A 16,940-nucleotide genomic window follows, 5' to 3' on the forward strand; every position below is an offset into this window, starting at 1 on the left:
CGTGCTCACAAGCCTCGCTGCAGGCAGACAGCCGCAGGGTTGGATTTTCTGCTGCATAACTTGTGTGCAAACTATAAAAGTCTTTTCTGTAGGCTTCTCTGTTTGGGGCCTCCAAGCTTTTAGAGAAGAAACCAAGCTGAACCTTTAGGGGGAATATAAAAATATATACATTTCTAAGGCTGCATAACTCGGATCAGGCACATCAGGGGACGGTTTAACTCCATCTCAGACTGATCCTCAGCTTTTTATTTATACAAGTGGTATTTTTCATGAATCTTTATGGATCGGACAGTCAGAACTAACAGATCAAGGGGAAAGACAGCATTAAATGTAGCAAAACATGCATTGATTTTAAAGCTCATAGATTTTCTTACACTCAAATGGTTGAATGGGGTGTGAAAGTCATTCTTCCTCTGCTCACAGGTTTCTTTTTATGTGTCTTATATGCAAGTAATCTAAATTGTTCTCCCAAAGAATATTGGATTGTGTAATTAGCCATATGCTTCTTGCATTGTTAGAAATGGAAGTGGAGTGTTTATCTCTGACATTGTTAAAGGAGGAGCTGCAGACCTAGATGGAAGATTAATTCAAGGAGATCAGATTTTGCTGTTAATGGAGAGGATATGAGAAATGCCTCACAGGAGACTGTTGCCACTATACTTAAGGTGAGTACATAACACATTTTAAGAGATGGAATTGCAGTTACTGACGCCGTGCAAGGTAATTATCCTGCAGTGCTATTTACACACACCCAGGACAGCTCAGACTGATTACAAAGACAGGAATTTCATCTGAAATTACTGTGCAAGGTCCATTCAGCATCACTTCTTCTAGTATATTTAGAAGTGAAATGATATGAAATGAGAAAACAAAGAGACATAGCATTTAGGCGTTGATTTGAAAATGCAACTGTGAACTTCATATGCTAGAAAAATATTTTGAAACCTGAGAGGCGTACAAATCAGAGCTGCCCTGAAATAAAATGCCTTTGGCTTCGCTGTACTAACTTGCAACTATAAAACTGCAGTTTAAATCCACCATAGCTTCCTTACGGGGGTGGGGTGGTTTTATACTTTATATGGCCTGGGAGAATTTTCTTTTCTCTATTAAAAAGCATGTGGCTGCTCGATGGGCTTGACTGGGAGGAGAGGGCACAGGATGCCCTGACCATGGGCACCTGTTGGCAGCTCCTCCATCAGGCTCCCAAGGCTGTCAGCATGTACCAAGGGTGAGGCCAAGGGTGGGAGCAAGTAGAAACATTCATACTGACTTCGGCATTGAGGATAAACTGCGGTCTGGGGACAGGCACTTCTGATATACTCCAAATGAAAATGCAAATATTTCAAGCGTTCAGTACATTGTGGTTTTCTTCAAGGGTCTGTGATGCTGAATATGAACATAATTCTCTCCAGGAGAGCGTGAAATATCCTAGGTCGATTTAAATGCTGTACGTTGTGGTTCTTTTTCCCAAGTGTGCCCAAGGCCTGGTGCATCTCGAGCTGGGGAGACTGCGAGCTGGGTCGTGGCTGTCATCGAGGAAAACATCCCAAAACAGTCAGGTTAGTTACAAATTCATACGTATAAAGTGAAGCTGTGAAGGACAAGGAAGAGGAAGGGTGTGCAAGGGGTGTCCATGAGGCTCTGCTCTTCCTTAGACATTCACTGCTCAGTGTGTGGAACAAAACATTTTATCAACTCAGCTGAAAAGAAAGTGTCATGCTGTAATGCTGAGTAAGTGGAATAATCGGTTAATGATTCTTCTGTTTGTTAGAGGAGGTTTTTTTCTGAGACGACGTACCAAAAATTTGTAATATTTTCCTCAAACAACGATGCCCAGAAATTTTTTAGACTTGCAGAAAATGCTGAATGCCTTTTCTGCAGCTGTTTTGTCAATCAAAATGAGTTAATGAAACTGAACTGTATCTTTGCCTATCTTGTGGCAGAACCACATGAGAGCTGCTTTGCTCTCAAAGAAAACACAGAGCAATTTCCTGCTTCACTTGCTTTTTACCTGAAGCGAGGACAACAATTCATTTTTCAATCAGTGCAGGGCTTTCCCCCTCTCCTCACTTCCCCTAATCCGCTCAGACATTGATACTATTAGTATTAAAGTCTACAGCCAGGGAAAGATGAATTGGAAAACTTTTTAAAATGGATTCTCCTGCTGAAGACCATGCAGCCACCATATTGTAGTTGGGAACATCCCAGAGACAGACAAGCCATGGCTCACAGCGGTGCAATTCTGTGGGGTATTTTGCCCCCTGTCTGTATGGGGGCCATTCCTGGTGGCCTTCTCCTGCTCAGCACATTGCTGGGATCAAGCCCAGCCTCCGCAAATGCTAAAAGAATGGCCTGGAAACAGCAAGAAGAAGCAGTAGGAGGCTTAGGGCTGTAAGTTAAAGCAGGAATGACTTCAAGGAAAAAATAATCCTAGTGATTAAGTCGGTGAGAGTGGAGCCCTTCCTTGTTTTCATCCATGGACAACCTAAAAATGTGCCAGATCCTGGTTACGTGGTGTGATTTCTTCACTTTATAAAAGCCAGCAGTGATCCAGACTGCTGTCTGTGTGGGTAAGTGTCAGGAAGGGCTGAGGAGCTCACAGCCATGTGTGCTAAGCCCAGCTTTAAAACTGTGTCTAAATACCACTAGAGAACATCAGCACTGCATGCAGCAGGCAAGGAAAGATGGAACAACAAAGGGAAATGAGAGTGACTGCATTAAGTAAAGGCAGGAGTCATGGTTATTACTTGGTTTAGTTGTTGTACAGACAGCAAGGTGAAGGTTAAAGTTACTACGTGTTGCTATGTGACACTCAGAACTGAAGCAGTGCTATCCCATTTCTTTTGTACCACACCAGGCTTTCTCAAGACCCTGTTAATTTCTGTATTTCTTCATCTTAAGAGAAGTCTCGATTGCTGTTCTTCATGCAGAGTCGTTTGAGGGCCTCCATCTCAGAGTTCCAAAGTGACTGGGGATTTGGAAAACCGAGTGGATGTTTCTCAGCAAAACAGTTCCAAGAGTTATAAAACTCCTGGCGGATAATATGGCGAATCAGCATGAATGATTTGCACAACTGTGAGCAATGCTTCAGAGCCCTCTGGGCAAGAGCATCCCAAACTTTTGTCCTCACTTGGCTTTTTTCTGGTCTGTTGCATACCTTTAACAGCAGAAACATAAGGCTCGTGGTGCAGGACAGTGATTTCTTTCACGTGCTTTGCAAATTGTGTTAACTGACCCATGAATCGGGAACGAGACGTGGAAATTGTGCTCTGCCTGTTGTTTGTCACTGACAGCTGCACGCTGGTCAGTTGGGATGAATGCTGCCAGGGCTTTTGATTCGCCGCCTAATGCATTTAAAGGGAGAGCTCAGGTCTTTGTTTTGTGTCTGGCCTTGGTGAAATCTGTTGTTCAGATGCATTTCCTAAATTGATAATGATGTTTCCTCTCAAGGGCAGTCTGAAGATAAGGCCAGATAAGGAAAAATCATGCTGGAAATGAATGGCACAGAACTGAGAATGCACACAAGCAGCTGCCCGCCAGGTTGTGCCTCCTGTTAGCTGTAAGACACGGGCATCTTGTCCTGCACCTGGGCTGCTTTTCTGGAAGTATCTCTGTCAAGTGAAAGGAGCAGGGCTAGTGCCAGAGCCTTCTGATCACACAAAATGCTCAGCTACACTAGCAAAGCCTGTAGATGACCGCATGGGAATTATTCCCACTGTCTGAGAGGAGCTGCCAGGTCTCCCGCTGGGTACCTCGCATACACTCAGCTAACCATGAAGTGTCTGTGGGTCTGTCCTGGCAAAGATGTCCACAGCATTCATCCTCAGGTTTGGAGGTCAGCTGGCAACAAGCAATGGAGGAGGTTCATCCTGTTCCTTCATGGCCTCTGCGGCAATCCGCAGGATGGTTGAGGGTGGAAGAGACTCTGCAGGTCATCTGGTCCAACCCAGAAAGCCTCCCAAAACCAGACCCAAACAAAGTACAGATCAGCTGTATATGCTGAAGTGAAGTCCAGTCCTGCAGTACTCTGAGCAGCTCTGAACATATGCCTACAACACAGGGGCAGATTTGGTAGGTTCCATCTCTGGAAATGAAGTTGGGGGCTTTCACTCGTGTGGCCATTGTGGTATTTCCAGGCTGGTTGCACAGAACACAGCTGCAGCCATATGTTGCAGGAGCTGGCTGGTAGTTAATGTTTGGGTTTGACTCTCAATTTCTGATTTATGTTCAATTTCAGGTGAACCAACAGAGTGCCCACAGCCACTTCCACCCCGCGCTCGCTCCGGTCCTCTCGACGTTGCAGAATTTTGTCAGCACAAAAAGATCTTCAGCAGACGTGTCTCAAAGAAACTCAGGTATGATCTGGACAGATTCATTCCTTACTGCTTGCACTGTTCCTTTATTTTTGTGCTGGTTTAATAACAACATTAAATACTTGAGACTGATTTTCCTGAGCAACCTCCCCAAAGACATACCACTGATGTTTTAAGACCTGTAACACTTTCCAGCACATGACATTATTTTTACATTTAGTAGAAGAGTAATGGCTCCTCTATTTTAAATGCAGAATTCCTGTGCCCTGCTATTCCCCGGCGCCCTTGTTGGAGGCTTAGCACAGGCAAGGTTCTTGTATTAGAACAAGTTTTCTCGGGGAATAAAGCTGCCACCACTTCATTTATATCTGTGTTGCTCTTGAGTGTATAAAAGGGTGTTTTGTAATGAGAAAGTCACAATGCCCAGATTGCAATTCACACATTTAGCGAGTGCTGAATCTGCAACCTGCAGTAACTTGACGAGGAACTGTGCATTTGTGTGCTCTGACCCATATCAGAGACTCATAACAACCCGTGCTTGTGCCTGACCACGGGCAGAAGACGTTTCTTCTGGCCATTCACAGGTGTGTGTGCTTTTGGGCAGCCATCCTTACACATTTTGGAAGGGCCCATGCGTGCATGCCCTGATGCAGCATTCCTAGGGCTGGGCTTCCTGCAGTGCCAGACTCTGTGCTCTCATCTTGTGTGCTCATAGCAGGTATCAGCACAAGCAGTGTGTGCAGCGGTAGGAAATGCTGCTGTATGTTAATGGGAATCGTTAACTTCTGAAAGAGGCTAATGCTGCCTGCCTTGTAAAAGGTTCCTAAGGTAGTTTAATTAAAGCTGGTACAATTAGGGATTATTATAGCAGAGCCCAGGACTACACCATAAGCTTTTAGGCTATTTAGTCCCAGTTCAAATGATTCCTTTCAGTGTTGTTTTTTTTTTTTCCTTTTCTTTTTTTTTTTCCTGAATGTTTTGAGTACTTCTAAATGTCCTGTGGCTAGATATATGCCAGCCAGACTTCCTGGCTGTCTATTATTTACTAATACAGCACAAATTAGAACAGGAAATCAATGGAACCTCCACAGTCTGCGCGTCCTACCCTTTGTGGTGGAGACACTGTGATTTATGAATAATAAGGCAATCTTTAATTGAGTGAAATGCACAATAGGGCTTTTCTTCGGGCCGGCAGAGTGGTGCTGTTCAATAGATTGTGATGAGCGGTGGCTGTGCTACAAAGAGCATCACAACAGCATCCATCAGGCGCAGTGATTGCATCCGTATTCAGCTCTGAGTGAAACAGAAACCCCGTCCTCCTCACGTGAGCAGTCCTGCCTGATTTGGCACAGGAAGGCTCTGCTTCTGCTTGGTGATAACTCTGACTAGGCAGCAAGGGACCATTGTCACTTGACAGCGTTATCTCTTAATTATATTATCTCTTAATTACAGGAGCTAATTGTTTGTTTCTTTATTAGTAGGAGCAGATACGGGCCCAAGGACTGTGGAGATAACAAGGGTCAGTGAGTTATTTTCTACCAATTCAAAAAGCTGACACCTTAGACTGAAGTTGTCAATTTTTATAGTGTTCCTTAGAAGTAAAATTGCGTTATTTATGTTTGCGATAGGCTCTTGCGTGTATGCCTGTGTGCGTGAGGGTGTCTGTGTGTATGTCAAACCTATCTATTATTTGCACCGTGACACATAAATCAAATGGATTAGTTATTCCTGTACCCTAAACGTTGGCCTCTCCTAGTGGCTCCAATCACAAATGCTTTTTTGCTTTGTTTTAGGGACCAAATGATGCTCTTGGTATCAGCATAGCAGGAGGAAAGGGGAGTCCATTAGGAGATATTCCCATCTTCATTGCTATGATTCAGGCTAGTGGTGTGGCAGCACGGACCCAAAGACTCAGAGTGAGTAGAAGTGTCCTCTCAGTGCCTTCTTTTCCATCTGCTGTGCGTGTCTCTCTCAGAGAAGGAGCCTCAGGCACTTCTGTATATGCCATCACTTGGATAATGTCTCGTAGACTACCCTGTCTCTTTTTTAAAACAAACTAACAAGCCCTGCCCATGTCTTCCCCTTTTGATTATATTGCAACTTGGGACAACTGCAGTGGTTGCCTACGTGGAAGAGAAACGTTAAGGAAAAGAACACTTATAAGTAGTCTTTGAGTGTGATTGAGCAAAAAGAAATAAACTGGAAGATCTGCAGTGGGTGTTCATCCAGCTCAGAGAAAGCAGCAACAAGCTGTCTAGAAACCACAGGCATTCTGGAGACTGCAAGCTGGGCCTCATTTAGAGCTCAAGCAAGGCAGAAACCAGACCAGAGGTTGCTTGTTTGATGCCAAGGACCTTATAAAGAATTGTAAAAATCAGATTCGTAGGGCATGTGAATTTCTAGGGATGACCACAGTGATTGTTTATCAGTTTGGGAGTTTCAGGAAATAAGAAGTACTGAAAAGAATTTATTATGCAGATGCACAGGGAAACTTTGGCCCATGAGATTCACTACGTAACCACTTCTACGTTCATGCTCTGTCTCTAATAGAAACACACAATAGCACAAAGTGTCAGGGTCAGGATCAGCGTTATGTATAAAGAGAAGAAATAACGTTGGTTAATTAGGTTAATACCAGAAGCGTCTGCTTTCATCTTGTGCTTACATAATCTATGAGAATATGAACTTGTCTGCACGTATTGACACAAATGAATCCTTTTTGGATGGAGGAAAAGCAGTCCACCTTATCCCCTCTGTTTGCAAATGGAAATAGTAAGATACAGCCCACCTTTTTTTCTCGGATCACATTGTTATTAAAAAAAAAATCTGTATTATGCTACCTCTGACAAATGGTAAATGATCGCTAGCAGCATAGAATTCTCACAGAAGCAATCCTGCAAAAGAGAAGCACGACTGTGCAGTGCCAAGTTCATCAGGAATTTTAAGCATTCTTAATTTTAATTTTCCTTAATGCTAGTAATTTTCCATTACTGTTGTACTTTTAGGTTGGAGATCGGATTGTCAGTCTTAATGGGCAACCTTTGGATGGGCTGTCTCATGCAGATGCTGTTAATCTACTAAAGAATGCTTATGGGAGCATTATCCTGCAGGTATGGTGATAAATGGAACATGCAGCTGCATGAGGGTAGATAAATGGCATTTGGGGAAAAAAAAGCCCTGAGCATCACTGGCACAAGGCATCACAGAATTGCAGGGTGCCTGCTGATGGGAATTACACAGAATGAAAGCAAGAAATAATTTTCATTCAAAAAATTCTTTATTGCCACTTGTACAGACTGTGAGCACGACTATATAAAAGCGTAACAAAGAGAACAAAATAACTTGTTGCTACACCTGATAAATCAACAAGCTTCCAAGTTTGTTTTTTTTTTTAGTTTGAAGTTAGGTAAGAACAAGAAACTGTGTCTGTAATGTGTGCATGCATGCTACTGGACTGTGACCAAACTGTCTGCGTTGTTGATTTTCTTGTTCTTGAAAGGGAGAGAAGAAAGGATGCTAACAGCAATTAGCAAAAATGATAGCATCATCATTAACACAGTGCCATCTAAAATTGATTATCTACAATTCTATATGTATATTCTATGTATAGTCTACAGTAACACTTGAGAGAGAAGAAGGGGTTTATCACTGCTGCACATATATGCTAGCTAAAAGGAAGCCGTGTTCTGCCACTTGGGTTCCGATTGCTGCTTGCCAGCTTGTTCATCTTGAGTTTATTTTTATGTTTACGCAAAGAAATTGGAAAAATACATGCCAGAGAGAATTCAAAATGCCACCCGTTTGCAGAATTATTGTAACAATTGGAAAACAAGCTTAGGAGTAGAATCTACTGTAATTTTCTTTATCATCTCAGCATATTGGGTTTGAACACATCTTGAGAGATTTTCACAGGCTTCTTGCTTTCATTACAACATAAATGTGGCTATAAAAAAAATTAGAAAAATGTGAGAGGAAAAGAAAACAAAGAAAGAAAAATGGAATGATAATAAACTAAGACTGCTTATTCTTTGTCTGTCCGTGAACTGCTGACCTGGTAAGTGATGAGCCAGTTCCAGAGCAGATGGTGTATTTGTGTAGTTCCATTGAAGTCAAAGGAACTACACAGATACACACCAGCTGAGGATTTTCTGTTAAATTATAGTTATCATATTGTTACTAACGTTGAGTAATTTCACTTTTCATGTCAACAGTATTCCCTGAATAGAAAATGAAAGCTTGCTGCGGAACCCAAAATTGCTAATCTTGAAAGCTGTAATACAGTGTATTCCACCTCATCATGTATTTAAAATTATTCCTGATGAAGCACGCTGTCAGTTGTTCGCTCGCATAAACAAAGAGGTTGTTCTGGAAATGTCTTGGCTTTTGTCAGCTGACGGTTTTTCTTCCACGTTTTTGCCATCTAGCTCAAAATGTGTTGAATACTTTTACAGATGATACCGTTCTTTTCTCTGATAGAATGGGGTCTGTTTTCCTCTGCTAAAAATCAGTGATGGGAGGCTGTATTTTAACAGCAGCAGTAGAGCAGTGTTGCAGCCGCGCTGTAAGTAGGATGCTGTGTTTGCAGCATGTGCCAACTGCAGGTACTTCTCAATTGCTGGGCTGCTTTTTGATGAAAACAATCTAAATGGAATAATCCTATCAATGCGATAATCGTGACTGATGTGTCATTAAGTAATTCTGTTTATTATCAGGTTAGACCACTTCATGGCAAACTGCTTTGAAAGGTCAGATAATTGCGTTCAGTGGTGTGGAAAGGCTTATTATGGGTACGTCCTGGGAAGGATGGTAAAGGAGTTTGCAAATGCTGTTTGCAAATGGGAGATTAGGGTCTCAGGGGAACAATCATCCCTTCCGGCTGTTTTGATGCTTTGGTTTAATTTAATTTCTTTTCGGCAGGTGTAGTAATGAGATAAGGGGAAGCTTTTTTTACAAGGTTGTTGAACTCTGATACGTTCTTACTGCCAACTGAAGATTTTTTGAATATAGATTTATTTTACCCTATTTTATTTAACAACAAAGTACGACAAATGCTGGCTGGCACTCTTTCCCCTACTGCGTCGGGAAGGAAAGCTTCAGTGCCTCTGCTGCCTGAGCCAGGTGCAGCCATCTCCTCCGTGGGACCCCATCACTGAACCTGAGACCTGGGATGTGAAATTTGCACGAGTGTTAAGCTTTATTCCTAGAAAATGCTGCCACCCTCTCTTGGCTCCAAATGATTAGAAAGGGGGATACAGTGTTGGGGAAGAATTGTGAGCGTTTGTTTAGAACGGGGGATTTATATAATGCATTTTTGTTGTTGTTGTTTAAGAAAGGTATGTTGTGATCCCAGCAAGGAGTGGAAAAAGCACTTGTTAATTTTGATAAAATAAGGCCACAGATAGCTAGAGGACGTACTGAAAAGGAATTTAGTGGATATCTGTCACTGTCACTGAGCCAAGCTCCTGTACAATAGGCATCAAGCAGAGACGAGTATCGAGTATCTCATCAGATGGAGATGGAGTTATGGGATAACCACTGCAGGCAGTCCTTAGGAAATTATCCTTCTAGCTGTGGATGCTTAAAATCCCAAACGCTTCTAATTGGTTTCCTCAAATGTTTTCCAGAGAAAAAAAAAATCAAAAAATAAGAAAATCAACTTACAATGAAAGATTAGAAAAAAAAAAGATCTGGAGTGAGTCTTCTCACTGTCTTTCATGAGACCCATTGGGCCTGCATCCTGCAAACTGCTTCCCTGTGGGAATGAGCTCAATGAACAGCAAAACCCAGCCCCCAGTGCTCTCAGTACATCTGCAGCTGGCTTTGTATCCCCCTGCTCAGCACCTGAGTGCTGGTTCTGTAAACACAATACAAAGCTCCAGAGCAAAGCCAGTGTTTGACCCCCAGATAGACGGGTTAGTTATTAGTAATTTTTAACACTATTACTTGAAAGTATTGAAGGAAATATAGGAGTGTAGGACTTGTTTGAAATTTGATATTAGCTGTTTTCCATGTAATTATCTAACTGTTTTAGTAGTAAGTGAGCATGCAGAGAACTTCATTGCTTTCTCCTGTTTAGGTCGTAGCTGATACCAACATCAGTGCCATTGCTACCCAACTGGAGAGCATGTCTGCAGGATGTAGTGTCAACTCTTCTTCTGAGCATGCTTCTGAAGATCCAGAGTAAGTTTGTATTAGCATGTGTAACAGATATATTTCTATGCCCCATGCAAGGGAAAAGCCTAGGGTGGTGAAGGAGGCCCCTTCCCATTCCTTTTCTCTCTAATTTACATCGCCTTTAAAATGGTAACTGTGACCTTCTCTAATCTGATCACAGATCTTTACCCAGTAACAGATACTGATCGTCTAAATAAGGATAAAATGTATTTCTAAACACTTGCCTTATCTTACCTTTCCTAATGTGTTATGCTGATATGATAGTTCTGCCCTTGTCTGCTGGCTTCCTCCTTGGTCATCAGCAGACGTAGAGAAGAGGTATTAAAAAAAAAACAAAACCTGGTAGCAGACTAATCTTTCAAAATACGTTCAAGAACTTTCTTTGGTTTTTGAACCTTTTTACAATTCTAAAAAGTCTCTTTTTTTTTTTTCCTACCTGTAGCACCTCTGTATGGTGACAGAACTTAGGGATATAGCCCTCCCATGGCCATGCATCATTCTCCATCATGTGCTTTTAAGGGCAGCTTACAGCACTCCAGCTGTCATTTAGAAATTCACTTGATCTTCATTTGGTTCCTTAGCTTCATCTTTGTTTTCATTCTTTGATTCATTATATTTATTTTACGATGCTGAGATGCAAGTGGCTGCCCTGTCTCAGGGATGAGCATAGAGGTTGAGCTATTTGTGCTGCATTCACTAGTCTTACAGTGTGAGATACTGTTTTTATATTGCTTCCTTCACAAAAGGATATGAATTCTCCTTTCATATCAAAATAGTAATGAGATCTGAATTTGAAAATATGAAGTAGACTTAAGTAGGCGTATGTGTCCAAAGGAAACTGCTAGATATGAGTCACCATGGGCCGTGCCTTCATTCGCTAGAACACGCCAAACAGCTTTAGTCCAGAATAATTCTCTCTACAAATATAGAAATGGCCGTTTCAGACTTGAGGTGTTTAAATAGAAATGAACGGTCAAGGTTCCACCAAAGCTCTTCCTCCACTCGATGCAGGCAGCACTGAGTGAGGGGCTCTGGAATAGCTCTGGGGCTGCAAGGTGCAGGGATGTGGGTGGGATGGAGGTCATTAGAAACAGCCCAAAGAGCTTACAACAGAGCTGAGACTGTAAAGACAAGTGCTGCTGGCTGCATGCTGTCTGACAGACCCATTTCAGTGAAGTCAGGAAATAAAATTACCTGTGAGGAAGCTGTTGCAGTGACCACTTACTGGGACGAAGGATGGCATCTTGGCCTGTGAGAGAGCAAACTCTCCTTTAAGCAACTGCAGATTAGAGGAATAGCACTCCTGCATCAGAGAGGAGTGCTCTTGCTGAGCTCTTTATAAATAACTATTTTCAAAGGGAGGAGCTGAAGGATGGGGAACAGCTTGTGAGCTCTGGGCTGCTCAGGAGCGTGTTTCAGCAGCAGGACAGGCATCATGCTTAGTGACTGCATGAGAAAATCTTGATAGATAAATCTCTCTGTAAGTGTTCCTTCTGCAGAAAATCCCCACAGACAGACCGTGTTATTCTAAGTGATATTTATTGTGTTTTCAGAGCACCTCAGCCTAAGATTATTACTTTGGAGAAAGGCTCTGATGGACTGGGATTTAGTATTGTGGGGGGGTATGGAAGTCCCCATGGAGACCTGCCCATTTATGTCAAGACTATATTTGCCAAGGTATATTTGTGTTGTTTTTTTTTCTCCCTTTTTCTTTATTATCTTTAAAAAAATAAATGTAAGATTTGGCTTGGGTGATATATGTGGAATCTAAAGGAAAATGAACTGCCTAGGTACGTGGATGTGAGCAGACCCAGAACGCACAGCTGGCTTCTTGGTTTATATTTCACAGTACTGATGGCTGAAACAAGACACTTCACCTCAGCAAAATTGTTCTGTGTCCTTTGGAAACTTGTTTTTATACATATAAATATTTATAAAGCAGCTTTCTATCTGCAAACCTCAGTGTCTTCCCAGAAGTACGGAGGCATCATTTTTCTCACTGTACACGACTGGAGACAGTTGCAGAGATACTATATCCTTGTGGCCAGGCTTCAGTTGCAAAGCCCTGTGCCCAGATGGTCACCTCAATGAGAAAAGCCACTGAAAGAAAGAAACGCTACCCCATGTGGCTTGTTGATGAATTGGCTTCCACATCAGTCCTGGCTTTAGTTATCCTCCCTCGCTTCCAGCTCCGTGCTCATGCTCTCCGTGGGCACTGCCCTCCCTGTGCTGTTTGCTTGCTGTCCCAGCTGGTCCTTGGCCCTGAGCATCAGGGGAGGGCATGGGTCCCATGCTGAGGAACCAGCACAACACAGCACCTTGCAGCTGGGGCTGCTCTCTGCATGTGCCAGCAAGATCTTTTCATGGAGTTGTGACTGATATAGCCATGAAAACGGGGGGAGGGAAACAGTGGGGATTAGGGAGACTTAGCAACTTGGAAATCAGTCGCGGAAAGTTGTTTGTTCTGTAACTGTTTGCATTTCTGACAGGGTAGGTGATAGAAAATGAAAAAAAATCACCTTGTCTTTAAACAGATGCTAAGGTTTACAGATCTGTAGATGTGAGCACAGCTGAGAAACTCCCAGACTGAAGCTAGGATCCACTGATGGGGCCAGGAGACAGAGGCAGTCATCGTGAGCTGAACTCTGGGCAGGGCCTCTGGATATAGGGGAAAGAGCCACGTTCAGGAGCTCAGGAGGGGAACAACCACTTCTGGAGCTCCGTGGGTGATTCCCAGGGCCTTTAGTTAAACCTAATCCCAGAGCTGGGGGCTCTCTCTGAGCTCTGTCTCTCCCTTCCCACATTTTAACCTGTTTCTCAGTACTGAGCGCAATCATGTACGTATTGCTTTAACAAGTCTCTGCGTGATCAGAAAACACAGAACCAGTCCTTACTCTGCCTTGTTCTCAGGGAACGAGCTGATTCTCCTTTTCCTGGAGATGTGTTGCCTGCCCATGCTGCTCCAGACCTGCAGGGCTGGCTAAGCAGCAGGGAGCAACACTTCAAACACTGCCGATTTTTGCCCCGTGTTACTGCTCCCTCCTTTTCCACATCCCCCACCCTGTTATGGTGGGGTTTCCAGTGCTGCATCCCTCCTCATTTCATCCATCAGCATTACAGAGACGGGAGGGCTCCATGCTACCAGCCAATAACGTTTCCTTTTGCCATTTGCAGGGAGCAGCTGCGGACGATGGCAGACTGAAGCGCGGCGATCAGATTTTAGCAGTTAATGGGGAAGCTTTGGAAGGTGTTACCCATGAGCAAGCTGTAGCTATTCTGAAGCGCCAGAAAGGAACTGTGACATTATCGGTGTTATCATGAATGTCGTTGCACTTGCAGAGATAAATACAATTATTTTAAAACATCGGTAGAGCTATAATAATACTGTTCAGCTCTGAGCCGGATGGAAAGCAAACTCTGGCAAAAATTAATCAGCCTTCAGCCCGTTGCCAGAATGGGCAGTGTGCGTCTCGAGCTTCGTTTAACCTTCCACACTGATCAGCCTTTCTCCCTGCCCTCCCCTACTTCTGGTGGCTTCTGAGTTTTCTCTGGATAACTTGAATTAACGGGCTTCAAAGAATAAGATCCATTTTGCTTTATTCACACGTCAGTTTACCTCCACTAGCCTGAACCCCAGATACATTGGCTGAACCTGGGCTCTGTTCAAATACAAAGGAGAATTTAGATCATCAGCCAATCTCATCTGATGAGCAGAAATAAATGCTGAGTGACTTGTCATCTCACTCATGATTTACTTATGCTAATTGTCCTTTCAAGTATGCCAGAAAACATTAGCAATGTAATTAAATTACCACTGTTCCAAATGATGAAATATCAAATTCTCCTCTGGGAAATTATTTGTGTTCAGCACAGTAAGTCTGATAGTCAAATGTGAACTTCTCATGTTTATCTCTTTGGGTAGGTCTGTGGAAGTTAGTCAGAGGTAATTACTGTGATGTGTCAATTTGCAGCCTTTAGCGTGAAAAATAAACCAGGGGAGAGATAAATTTATTTTTTTAGGCTTTTAAATGTTTGAGCCTTTTCAGATATTTAGGCAGCATGAACAACAACAAATCTCGTTCTATTCTGATTATGTTTTTAAAGAAGAAATGTGCTGATACGTGCCAGGCATGTTGCATACAAAGGCAGTCGTCGTCGTGCCAAGCTGCAGCGTAACTGTTGATGCTGAAACTTTAATGAAGACAAAAGTTTGCTTTGGCCATGTGATCCTGTAATTCTTGCAATGATGGCTGTCCCACTGCACGTTGTCTTGGAGGCTAGGTGAAGTTTAATGCAAACCAGCACACCATTCCTCATTTCCAGGAGTCTCCCCAGGTTCAGGTAGTGCTGGAAGAGGCTTTCATGGATAAGGAGGATGGCTCTCGGGAGCTCTGGGGCTCAGTTTTGGGGGATGCCAGCCACCACCAGGCAGTGTAGAGCTGATGCTGCAGGAAGCGACTGTGGGAAGTCACAGCGATGCCCCTCCTGGGGCTGGCTGCTGCCTTCTGCTTTCCCAGGGCACAGCACACTGCAGGGGCTCTCAACCCCATTCCCCAGCCACAGGGTGCAGCCACAGCCCTTGAGCTCTCTGGCACGAGCTCAGCCCTCCTGTGCAATGGAGGAGGGATGCAGCCACATTCAGCCAAGCAGTAGTGACTCGGTTACGCAGCCGTTCCTGCAGTGATGGTACAACCGTGGCCTTGGCGATTAAGCAAATGAATTTGGCAGGCAGATTAATGGCATTGCAAGTCATTGTGGTTTAATCTGCCTATCTAGAGGAACAGTAGGGCTTTGGAGGAAGCAGCCCAGTCTCATTTGGGTTGTTTGGTGTAATTTATAATGATGATGTAGTGGGGAAAAAATGAAAAGGGTGTGTGTGTGTGTGAGAGAGAGAGAGAGAGAGAGAAAATTGTCTGCTCATCTGATGTGAAAAATCCTTAGAAATAAATGGAAAGAGAATTGAAAACATGTAATATAATGACCAAGTAGCACAAGGAAAAAGTACTGTTAGTACGTATGTTTTAGCTGGGGTGGGTATTCCCCCATGTTAGGTAGAAGAACACAGCCTGAAAGGAGCAAGCTGGGATTGCTTGCAATGAATTGCAATGAGCTTGCATTGAAAAGGTTTTCTTTAGTTCGTGTAGAAGTTTTCTTTGACTTTAGGCAATCACAAAGTGCATTTAGCCTGCTGGAACACGGAGGGGGTGTTCTGTTCATAGTGCCTGGAAGAGACTTAACATTTCAAATGGATTCTCACTGATTTGCCAAGCAAAGGGTTAGTGGGACTTTGGCTGTAGACACAAAACTATATCCAAATGTGTTGGAGAATGTGTAGCTGCCTTTGGCTGCAGAGGTATGAACACGGAAGTTCAGTGCAGGTAGGTGGACTGTGGAGAGGTACCTTCAGAAATATCGCATAGAATTTATGAACAAAATGTAATGGTTCCTCTGATTGGTTTGGTTTTTTTAGACGTTGCATTCCTACTTTAAGACATTGCTGCATTTAATCAATGAAGTTTTACATGGCTATTTATATTAGCCTTTATGCACATACTGTTCATATACATAAAGAATAGAATTTATGGGCTGAGATATTTTGCACTTCTCATTACTCTGAATGAGATAACATTTTCTGCTTCTTGTAATTTGCACTTTGTGTCTTGAATATATTACTGCCAAAAATCATATTGCAACTAATTGATAAACCAGTGACCATGCGGAGAAGCGTATGCTCTGTGTACAGGACCAAGTTAGATAATTAAATCTGCATTACGCTTGTCTGGGTCGAGGTGTTCTGGTTTATTTAAAACTTTATTTCTGTGCAAGGGAAAAGCAATTAAACCTCCTGATTGTATGTGTACATATATCAGTAAAATGAGACATTTTATGACTTCAAAGATTCTAAATAAAGCTCGGTTACTTAAGTAGCTGTGCATTTTATTTTGTTGTGGGTTTTTTTTTTTCATTGCTATAGCTTATTGCATGAGATATCTTTGTTTTCAGTTCCAAGCAGGGCTCATTATTGCCTTTGTGAGGGAGCAGGAGCTACGGTACCAACCAAGGCCAGGCTCATGCCCAGGGCACAGGATCACTGCGGTCACAGGGAGTGCTCACATCACAGCTGTGCTACAGCTGCTCACCAGGATGGCTCCTGCATGGGAAGGGCTCTGAGTTGGGAACAGCCACAAAGAGGTTGCTCACAAGAGGCATGCAGGCAGCAAAGCCAGGGAGATAATAAGAGGATTAAGACGAAGGTGCAAAGCAACTGCTGTTGTGACCAGAGGAATCCAACTCAGCACGAAGTGTGCTTGCTGGAGGCATCTCACAGCCTTTTGGAGGTGCCGTGGCACCACGGTTTGAACTCATCATACTGCTGGAAGGGCTCTCCTGCCCTGGTTGGTGGACTTAGTTGTCAGAAGGGACACAGTTCTTCCTTCATCAAGAACAACCTCA

General features: G+C 43.2%; 1 protein-coding gene across 3 annotated transcripts; it reads left to right on the forward strand.

The window, feature by feature from the left end:
- The first annotated feature begins 85 nt into the window (after positions 1 to 85).
- On the forward strand, positions 86 to 16,411 carry LOC104912422 (inaD-like protein). 3 transcript variants are annotated; one of them, XM_010716050.3, is made up of 9 exons: positions 86 to 665; positions 1,473 to 1,559; positions 4,238 to 4,355; positions 5,795 to 5,832; positions 6,107 to 6,229; positions 7,319 to 7,423; positions 10,390 to 10,493; positions 12,041 to 12,164; positions 13,662 to 16,411. In XM_010716050.3, exons 1-9 carry the CDS (start codon positions 624 to 626, stop codon positions 13,806 to 13,808), a joined length of 888 nt encoding a protein of 295 aa, XP_010714352.1. In that variant the 5' UTR covers positions 86 to 623; the 3' UTR covers positions 13,809 to 16,411. The 3 variants fall into 3 exon arrangements, with proteins under 3 accessions (XP_010714352.1, XP_010714353.1, XP_010714351.1); XM_010716049.3 differs by having other exon boundaries at positions 93 to 665; positions 5,792 to 5,832; XM_010716051.3 differs by lacking the exon at positions 12,041 to 12,164 and having other exon boundaries at positions 91 to 665; positions 5,792 to 5,832.
- The last annotated feature ends 529 nt before the right edge of the window (positions 16,412 to 16,940 follow it).

This window comes from Meleagris gallopavo, chromosome 10, assembly GCF_000146605.3.
Source record: "Meleagris gallopavo isolate NT-WF06-2002-E0010 breed Aviagen turkey brand Nicholas breeding stock chromosome 10, Turkey_5.1, whole genome shotgun sequence".
Classification (NCBI taxonomy): domain Eukaryota; kingdom Metazoa; phylum Chordata; class Aves; order Galliformes; family Phasianidae; genus Meleagris; species Meleagris gallopavo.